This window comes from Euphorbia lathyris, chromosome 2 (genome assembly GCF_963576675.1).
Source record: "Euphorbia lathyris chromosome 2, ddEupLath1.1, whole genome shotgun sequence".
Classification (NCBI taxonomy): domain Eukaryota; kingdom Viridiplantae; phylum Streptophyta; class Magnoliopsida; order Malpighiales; family Euphorbiaceae; genus Euphorbia; species Euphorbia lathyris.
In genome coordinates, this window is record NC_088911.1 from 81,816,315 (window position 1) to 81,826,545 (window position 10,231).

The 10,231-nt window shown below is 36.7% G+C and overlaps 2 protein-coding genes across 2 annotated transcripts; one reads left to right on the plus strand and one right to left on the minus strand.

The window, feature by feature from the left end:
• The first annotated feature begins 299 nt into the window (after nt 1-299).
• On the plus strand, nt 300-7,528 carry LOC136218711 (COP1-interacting protein 7). The gene is made up of 14 exons (XM_066005773.1): nt 300-400; nt 482-585; nt 972-1,151; nt 1,321-1,441; nt 1,520-1,559; nt 1,813-1,862; nt 1,936-1,991; nt 2,631-2,783; nt 2,919-3,124; nt 3,316-4,877; nt 5,082-5,957; nt 6,576-6,981; nt 7,117-7,182; nt 7,266-7,528. The coding sequence occupies exons 2-14, from the start codon at nt 527-529 to the stop codon at nt 7,331-7,333; spliced, it is 3,843 nt and encodes a 1,280-aa protein (XP_065861845.1). The 5' UTR covers nt 300-400; nt 482-526; the 3' UTR covers nt 7,334-7,528.
• Nucleotides 7,529-7,665: 137 nt separating this feature from the next.
• LOC136218712 (putative protein phosphatase 2C-like protein 44) lies at nt 7,666-9,264 on the minus strand. The gene is made up of 5 exons (XM_066005774.1): nt 9,038-9,264; nt 8,616-8,897; nt 8,279-8,546; nt 8,060-8,193; nt 7,666-7,912 (listed from the first exon to the last, which is right to left on the minus strand). Exons 1-5 carry the CDS (start codon nt 9,068-9,070, stop codon nt 7,775-7,777), a joined length of 855 nt encoding a protein of 284 aa, XP_065861846.1. The 5' UTR covers nt 9,071-9,264; the 3' UTR covers nt 7,666-7,774.
• Between the last annotated feature and the right edge of the window lie 967 nt (nt 9,265-10,231).

Consider the following 10,231-nt stretch of genomic DNA (forward strand, 5'->3'; position numbering starts at 1 on the left):
AAGAGTGTTAATTTTTAAAAAGATAAAAGCTCTAAAAATTGTGATTTTAGAAAATAAAAATATGATAAATATTTTTTTTGAATATTTTTATTTTGATGTTAACGGTTATTTGGAATTGTTAATTAAGATTGAGTATTTATCGATATTGTAATTGGTAAAGTTGAGTGATTATGGATGTAATTTAGCCTTTTGATTTTTAACTCCTAATTCAACAGTAGTAACGTCACACTTTTTTTGTCTAGCTACAGACAAAATTCTCAGTCTTTTCATCTCCTCCCTATGGGTATCCAAAGTCTCTCTCTTTTTCCCTACCACTGAACCTTTCTTTCCTCTGCAACTTTTCTTTCTTCACCTCTTTTTTTTAACCTTCAAACACTTGCTAGTCTTTTTCTGCAAATCTGTATCAACTCTGCCTTTCCTTTTCTCTTTTCTTTTTGGGTTCTTGTTTCTTTCATCAGTAATTGTTGATCTCATTCTTCAGGAAACTAAAACATCATCGCCTTTTCTTATTTTTATCTGCACTGCAATGAAGTCTTCAACTCGGCTTCACTCAGCTGTTTTTCAACTCACTCCAACTAGGACCAGGTATTCTAATTTCTCGTTTTCATACCTCCCTCGCTCGCTCATACATGCACTATATATGTTATGTTCACAAAGCCTTCTTCTTCCTAATGCGATCTGAATCGGCGTCATTAAATACCATTTTTTACTAAATCATTAAGCTTTTTTGTTTTATTTCGTTTCATGCTTCTTAATTTATATGAGTCTTGTTTTAGTAACATTGCTTTGACCAACTTGAATTCGATTCACTCTTAAATGTTTTATCAGCAGCATCAAGCTTTCCTTGAAAACTTTCCTCTTTTGACTTGGTTTCATTAATCATGAAATGCTAGTGATTGAATATATTAGTAGCCAAAGATTATATCATTTTATAGAAATGGACACTTGAACTGTTGTTTGATTGTTGTCAGGTGTGACTTGGTTATAACTGCAAATGGAAGAACAGAAAAAATTGCTTCGGGCTTGGTTACTCCTTTTCTTGCCCACTTAAGGATAGCGCAAGATCAGATGGACAAGGGGGGTTACTCAATTATTCTCGAGCCGGAGCCTGGAAATGATGCAACCTGGTTCACGAGAGGAACAGTTGAAAGGTTTGGATCTCTTGTTCTATCTTTTGTTATGTATTCACCATCATTTAGCCAATGTGAAATCATTTTAAAGGTTGGTTGAGATTTTTGGAAATACGGAGTATGTCTATGTAATATCCCCTGATACTGATACCAGTCTGGTTTTGCAAACTGATATGTCATGGCTTTGTAGGTTTGTTCGTTTTGTGAGCACTCCGGAGATCTTAGAAAGGGTGTATACCTTAGAATCTGAGATATTGCAGATTGAGGAAGCAATTGCAATTCAAAGTAACAATGATGTAGGGTTGGAGATGGTAAGTGAATTTTGCAACAAATTTATGGTATTGAAATCATATGCTAGAGTTTAATTTCGGTTTCCTTTTGTTCCTTAGGTTGAAGATCATCAAGTAAAACCTCTGGAGCGCAATGAAGGTACCATTGAGGAAGATATCTTGCTGCCTAGTTCCTAAATTATGAACGTTTTGTTACTTTCTGTTATCTCTCTATCTCTCTAGTGAGAGGACAAGGGACAAGCTATAATAATGTTATGTGCAGCTATTGCATGAGCTTTTCTAGACACTCCCCCATGTATTTAGCACTTCATAATCTGCATATTATATTATCATTATTATGCCTTTGATTATAAGAACTAGATACGCCACTTACAACAGATGGTCTTTTACAGGTAGCAAGCCTCTACTAGATACTAACGAGAAAGCCATTGTCCTTTACAAGGTAGATGACACTGACTAATAATTGCATTTGCAACTTTTTTATTTCTTTATTTAATTTCTCTGTTATCTGGCAGCCTGCTGCAAGTCCACCTGAAGCCAATGGTTCGACTGCACAGGAAGAAAACTCCAAGTATGTATTACGCAGTACTGTGAATTATGAGATTAAGTAAATGGCAATTTATAATCATCTGGTGGTTACTTAAAGATTATAAAAGAAGTTGATCCGTAATTGTTTGGTCACTATTATCACGAGCAGCAAGATAAATAAATGAAATGGAAATCAAAATTTATGTAATTTTTCCGTGATTCAAACCTTGTTGCAACTTTGCATTGAATCTCCCAGAAGTTTGTGACTGTATCACATGAGTATATGACTACAAAGGAAGGTTATTACTTGTCATGTCTTTTGTTCATGGAAACGATCCTGGGTTTGAAAACCTTGTAAACTGTACGTGGAAATATGTCTTAACTCTGACATGTATCGACAAAAAAGCCTAAACCCAGTTGATGAACTTTTATGAGGGATCAGTTGGAAGCTGGGAGATCACTTCCCTTTTTTACTTCTAACTTCTTTATGAACTTCTTTCTCTTTCATCCTCATGCTTTTTAAATGAACAACAATGTGGCTAAGGGTTAAGTTATTACAAGTAACCAGTTTCATTTTTAGTTATGGGAGTGTGGAAGCTGCGGGCATCTTTTGCACTCTGATTTATTAGTTGCACAATTCAAAATCAATTGTTAATTAAAACTTGTTTTGTCGAACTGTTAGAGTTCAGCTTATGAAAGTTCTGGAGACCCGCAAAAGTGTGCTGCAGAAAGAGCAAGGCATGGCCTTTGCCCGTGCTGTGGCTGCTGGTTTTGACATTGATCACATGGCACCTTTGATGTCATTCGCTGAAAGTTTCGGGGCCACACGCTTGTCGTAAGTATCATAATTCTGCACTCATCATTTTTATCTTTTCGGGACTGGGATATTATCTACTCGCCCTATTGGTACGCATGAAAGTTTGCATGCGCACGAGAATCATTTCTAATGCGGTTTTATTTTTCAACACAGCGACGCTTGCAAGAGGTTTAAGGACTTGTGGAAAAGAAAACATGAAACTGGCCAGTGGGTTGAAATTGAAGCAGCTGAAGCCATGTCTAGTCGGTTAGAGTTCTCTGCAATGAATCCATCTGGCATTGTCCTTTCTAATTCAGTTAACAAGCAGTGGCCTGGAACTCCAGAGAGTAATGGGAAAGCAGGTGCTGAATCAAATGCAGGTACTAGCTACTAACAGACAAACTCCCTAAAGAATTAATCATGGAAGCTTGCAGTTTGAATGCTAATTTGAATCTTTGTTAATGTATATTTATATCAGTCATCATTGTATTCATAGCATCAAATCTCGTTTGTGTTTATATTGCTGCTTCAAAATTCAAATTGGAAGTGAAATTGTCTATTCATGTGCTAGATGAAAAGCCTCCCATGGATCAACAACCATCTGTGAGCAACCAAGAATATTTTCAAGGACAGTTTCCACATCCAATGTTCCCTCCTTGGCCTATTCAATCTCCACCTGGTACAATGCCTGTCTTTCCAGGATACCCTATGCAATGCGTTCCTTACTATCAGAACTATCCCGGAAATGGCCCGTTTTTTCAGTCACCATATCCGTCAGATGCTGGTCAAAGAAAGGGTTTGAGAAGGCAATCCATGGATAGTGGGGATGGCAACATTGACCCAGAAACTGGGGAGATGGATGCAGAGTTGGAGAACGAAACTCTGGAAAATCAAGAATCAGGGAAGAAGTCTAGTCGATCAAATAAAAAGAAATCAGGCATGGTTGTAATTCGGAACCTCAATTACATTACTTCCAAGAGGCAAGAATCATCTGACAGTGAATCTCAGTTAGCTTCTGGTTCTGAAACAGATGGGGAAGACAGAGATTTTTCAGCACCTACTTCAAGTATTAAGCATAAGAACTCTCAGAGATCCTCAAAAAAGAAGGGAATTCATACTGATAAGTTGGAATCATATAATGAGGGAGGAACAAACGGGAACGAGGTGGATGGAAAAAACTGGGAAGCATTTCAAGATTATTTACTAAAAGGAGCTGATGATGTTGAACATGCTACAAATAATGATATGATTACGATGGAAAAGGAGGTTCAGGTCAAGAGGAGGCAACACAGAGCAAGCCATGATCCTTTACTACTTGATCAACGAGGTGCATATGATAATGAGGAAGGAAATATGACAGATATACTGAGTATTAGTGGCAACTTGGCTCATATGAAAAGACTTTCAAATGATGAATCATTACTGTCACAGCAAATGAGACAATCTAGTGATGGAATCTTAATGGATGGTCAAATGGATATGCAGTCTGAAGTAGATGGCAGGAGAGCAAGATACAGATCCAGAAACGATGATTTTATGATACATAGACAAGAAAACCAGTCGGGTTATGCAAGTTCAGATCCACTGGCTGTGAATGGATTTGTGCATCCAAGAAAAGATTTAGGCAAGAATGCATCACATAATGTGGATGATGATTCGTATGTGGTTGCATTGAGATCAACCTCAATAGATCAAATTGGAGCTGATGGAAGACCCATAATTGACATGGATTCTGAGTTCCCATCATCTCAGCCAGAAAATTCATCTAAAAGGGTTGGAAGTCAAGTAAAATATGAGCCAGATGACTTCAGTTTGATGCCTGAGCGTGATTTAGGAAAGGGTCTAGTTGGTTATGACCCTGCCTTAGATTATGATATGCAGGTTCAAGCTGAAAATGGTGTTCCATTGGATAAGAAAAATAAGGAGGCGGTGACTGGTGCCAGGCAAGGCTCTAAGAAGGTGGACAAAAACAGCAAATCAAGACTTGTTCCAGAGACTTCAGATAAGAAGAAGACAGTAGGACCAATAAGGAAAGGAAAACCTTCCAAGTTGAGTCCTTTGGAGGAAGCCAAGGCACGTGCGGAGAAACTAAGAAACTACAAAGCTGATCTCCAGAAAATGAAGAAAGAGAAGGTAAACTTATTGTCCTATGAGCAAGCACTTAGGAAGGTCAAAACAATTGCGGCTAAGTATCTGTTGATCTTACCTGCGAAAATTTTATCCACTTTGTACTAGAATTTTGTGGTTTAACAAGTTGAAAAGATTTATCCAATATCATTTAATCCCTTGCTTTTCTCTCTTTTTTTTTTTTTTTTTGGCTAATCTATTTTTTTATAGGAAGAGCAAGAGATGAAACGATTGGAAGCTTTGAAATTGGAGAGGCAAAAGAGAATTGCTTCCAGGGGTGGCTCTATTCCTGCTCAACCAACTTCGCAGCAAACAAGAAAACAATTACCTGCAAAACTTTCCCCGAACCCTCACAAAACATCAAAGTTTAGTGATTCAGAAACTGGATCAGTGTCGCCTCTACAAAGGTTCCCCACTAGAACCATCTCAGTAGGATCTAGCGAATCTCTGAAATCTTCAAAAGCTGGAAAGGTGAGTACTAGTAGTCATTCTGCAGGAAATAGACTTAGTCGATCAGTAGCATCATTGCCTGAACCAAAGAAAGAGAACAGTAACATAACACATGATGCCAAGGCATCCATGGCCCGCATTAGAAGGTTGTCCGAGCCTAAAATGAGTAGCAGCAATCATGTTACCTCAGTTAAGCCAAGAAATACTGAGCCAGTATCAAAGCCAAAAGTATCAAGTGCACCTGAGAGCAAGAAGTTATCTGCAATTGTCAACTATGATAAAAACAAGATCGCATCTCTGCCGGAATTGAAAATTAGAACCATGAAAAGACCTGATGGTTCCAATGGCAAATCAGTAGCTAAAGTACTGCCCCAGAGTGTGAATGAAAGTCGGTCTAATACCACTTCTGAAGGTACTGAACTGAAAAGGAATGGTGACAAAAATTCACATCATAGTGATGGAGATGACAACCCAATAATTGAAAAGAAGGTGTTGATACAAGAATGTGATAAGAGCTTGATTCCTGCTCTATGGACGGAAGATAACACTGGAGTAATGGGGCACAGTAGTAACTATGCAGCAATTCGAGCACCAGTCTCTCAACCTAACACGGAAGTGCTTCCAGGTGCACCTAAGGTAACTCAATATGAACATTGCCCAAATCATCTTTATTTATATTGGTAAGTGTTATAGACCATGAAAATATAGAGAAATCCATGGAATACCATGTAGATTAACAGACTACCTTGATATATTTTATTTAAGAGTAATACATATATATACAAGGTTCCTTCAAGGACATAAACTGACCCTACCAGCAGCTCTAGCAGCCCTACAGCAGCCTTAGGCATGCTATTCATTAATCACATTTGACTTATGGTCTAATATTAAGGATGTGATTGTTTGAATGCTACAAGATCTAGTTCCGTTTTTCGTTGCATAATAGTTATACTTGTTTAATTAAACATGTGTAATTCATCTCACCGACTATCTTTCTATCTATATTGAACGATAAGACCTAATATAACTATACAATAACTTATTGTATTTTAACTGATTTTACTGAATCAGTGCTCTATGTTTTATCCTCAGTCCTTGATAACGAAATCATCAATTGTTTCACTAAGTGAGAATAACTTGTATTCAGAATAATTCTTAATTGTTGAAGCCAGTAGACTAATTTGTCTTCGGAAGTGAGTGAAATTGTACCTTGTAGTTTGATGATTTTTATAATGCAAAATCTTTTGCTATCAGGGGGCAACTGCAAGTAATGCAGAAAAGGAATTGCCAAAGCTTTCAAGCATTGTACCTTCTGAGAAACCATACCAGGCTCCTTTTGCTCGGGTCTCTTCGTTGGAAGATTCATCTACCAGAAATTCAGAGTATGGCAAAGCTCCTCCAACAAGCCTACAGACAACAACAGGAGGCATGGAGACTATCAAAGCTCGTGTATCTGATGCTAATAGCTTTAAGTTGGAAAAAATCTCCGAAGTGTTGGATAAACCTCAAACAAAGGAATCGTCAAAAGGCTTTAGACGGCTGCTGAAGTTTGGCAAAAAGAATCATAGTTCTGGTGAACGTAATGCTGAATCAGACAATGTCAGCGTAACTGGTTCTGAGGCAGGTGATAGTGTTGCAAATATTGCTTCTTCCAGTGAAGGTAAGAAGTGTTAATACTCCAGTAATTTTAAATTTGTGTAGTCTGTCAACCAGTTGCAAAAGTTCAAAACTTTTCCAAGGATAAATTGTTTTTATGGCAATGGACGTGACCGACATGTTTGATTCTTGTCAATAGTGAATACATTGAAGAATCTGATCTCTCAAGATGATACCTCATCTGCTAGCACTACTCCTCAAAAGAGTAAGCTCCCTCCGACTGCTGTTTGATTTGCCATTTTCTTGTTATTACATGTTACTAAGAAGAATAATTCAATTCTTCTGCAGCTTCTCGCCATTTCTCCCTGTTATCACCCTTCCGAAGCAAGACCAGTGAAAAGAAGCTGAACACCTGACAATGTGAATGCTTGAAGGGGATGAAGCTATGAGGTTGTCTTATACTACTATTTTGGTTGGAAATTGTTATAGATTTATGAGCTCCTTTGCTTGTAACAAGAAAAGGGATACTATACTATACTATGTGTATATTTTGTCTGTGTACATTCGTCCAGTTTTAATTTCAATGCTCTTGCAGTGAGTGAGCTTTGTAACTTATTTCATCTCCTGCTTAATTATTAGTTGTGACAGTTTCGAACTTGCAACTTCACAACTTAACCGAAGCAGCAAGTTAAATTAGGAGAACTAATGCACTTGAATTCATAACTTAGGCTCTAAATCATTATCAAAATTAGCTAATAATGCATTGTGTAAGATAAATAGCAACTGCAAAATTTCCTTTTTTGTTTCTGAGGCTACACGATTACATGTAAAGAAAAAAAGCAAAACAGCTGCATAATTTAATCAAACCGGATAACAACGCAAGAAATATTGCTTTTACTCATTCTAATTAAAGCCTCCTTTGCCAAACACTCAGCAGCTCCTTGTGGATCTTGTATGTGCCTGATGAGGTTCACAGCTTCTTGATTTTTCATCACCTAAACAAAATTTTAAGAATATAATTGGAATCAATCATCTGGGAATTGGGAATTTTACATCATTCAGCGTTTACATTTACAATGTGATTGTTCTGAAAACTTCCAATATCAACAATTTAAGGGTCTAATGTGCATATTGTTGCTTACCTCCCAAATTCCAGTACTTGCTATGATGACCAACTCGGTATCAGGATTAATGCTTTCAGCTCCAACCATGAGCTCCGAGCTTCTCGACTGCTTACTGCCTGCTGCTTTACTCGACTTCCAAGCCAATACGCGCACTTCAACCAACATCAGATGTGAACACGTATACTATTGCTGAATTGTGTAAAATGTATGAGTAGATAGCTACTATATAATATATACCTGAGAAAAGCCTGCGAGACCAGTGTCTTTTAGCAGTTTGCTGATGCTTGGTACTCAGCTGATGAGCTACACCATCTCTGGAAACAACAGCTCTGTAATCACCCATGTTGGCCATTACAAGCTTTTCTCCATTGATCACCATTACAGAAGCTGACCCAACTCTCTCTGTTTCATCATTATCATCCGATTTCTCTATCTCCCTAATTTTAGCTCTCGCTCCAAGATAAGCCTTTCTCATTGTCTCTTTACTCTTTTTTCTTATCTGAGACTGCAGGGCCACAAGTGTGTATAGCATCAAATATATACAGTTGAAAATGCTAGTTTTGATGCTACCTACCTCTTTGTGATTCCTATCAAACAGATGGGATTGAAGGTATTTGGTGATTCCATCTCGAACTCTAGCATCGAAAACTCCAAAAAACCATAGCTCTAGCTCCTCTATTTGCTCTCTCTGAACCACAATCGAATCGGTGTCCAAATCATCTGAAGTTCCTCTATATGATTGAGCCTCAACAACATGATAGCCATGAGATATTGGCGTCATCCACGATGGCTTTGCCCCATTCAACTGTTTTCTCCTAGCTCCATCTCCTGTGAGAAAGCGTCTCAGTCGAAGTCCCTTCAAAGAAATCGAGCATTTCAAGGAAAAGATAGAATGATAATAAAAAAAAAAAAAAGATAGCTTTATGCGAGTAGTCCATTAGAAAAGAAGTAAGCGACATACATGATGAACAAATGGAAGAGAAACCATAGGCATACCTTAAGCTTGAGATGAAGATCCTTCAATCCCATAATCTCTCGTGTTATGATAATTAGACCGTTTCTAAAGGAACAGAATCAAATCAGAAACATTTTTATAGGCAAGAACACGATAGGGATAGGGATGAAAAGGGGGAGAAGGGAAAAGGAAAGCTTAATTAGGAAGGGAAAGGTTGGCACTTTTTCATAAACATGGAAAGGTAATTATGAAATGTTTGAAGTCAGTTGAAAGTCTAAAGCATTAGAGACATATACATTTGTTAGGTCAACGTATTGATGAAGAAACTTTAATTCATTAAGCATGTAACAGTCATTTTTCTAGTTTCTGCCATTTTTAAGTAAGACAGGTAAAAGGTACTCGTTATTAGTTGATACTAGAGAAGAAAAAGTCTTCTCCTCAATCTCAATTGGTTACATTAGGTAAGATACCAAATACATATTGAAAAGGATAAATGGCTTCAAGTTCCAACTAAATCCAACATTTTAAATTTAATTGTTTTATCCCTGGGCCTTTATGAGATCCTATAATTAGTTCGGTGAAGTTGATGTCAATCAATAAAAGAAGAGGAAATTACACCAATAGTCACATATTATGTAGATTTTACAATATTAATTGGTCTTTTGTTTGCTTTTATCAATTCCTTATTTTTTATTAATTAGAATATCAGAAGCCCAATTTTTTTTATGCTTTTGTCATATTTAATCAGTTACTCTAATTATTTTAATAATTATTTTATTTTACTCAATTATTAACTAATTCCTGAATCCTAACTTCCACTATTTCTATTTGTTCTCGCCATCTTCTCTCATATTTTCTTTTGTTATCTGTGCCAGTTCTTTTTTTTTTCTTTTTTGATAAATATTTATTTGAGAATTTGATGATCCAATCTTCTCTACTCAATTAATCTTTCTGTCCAAACAAAAATAATCAATATATCAATTGTGATACAATTAAAATCAAAGCATACATTAGTATGTATCTGTTTCCAGAAGTAAGATGCTTGTAAAGAAATCACCAGGAATAACAAATCATCATTTAAGAAACTCATATATTTTCATGAAAAAGTTAATAAATTTTTTTTCCAGAAATTCCAATAACCATTGACAAGCAGGGTGGTTGAATGAATGAAAATAAAAATGATTTTGATTTTTTGAATTTGGTTTTTGGGCGTTTTTCCTATTTGTGTTTAAATG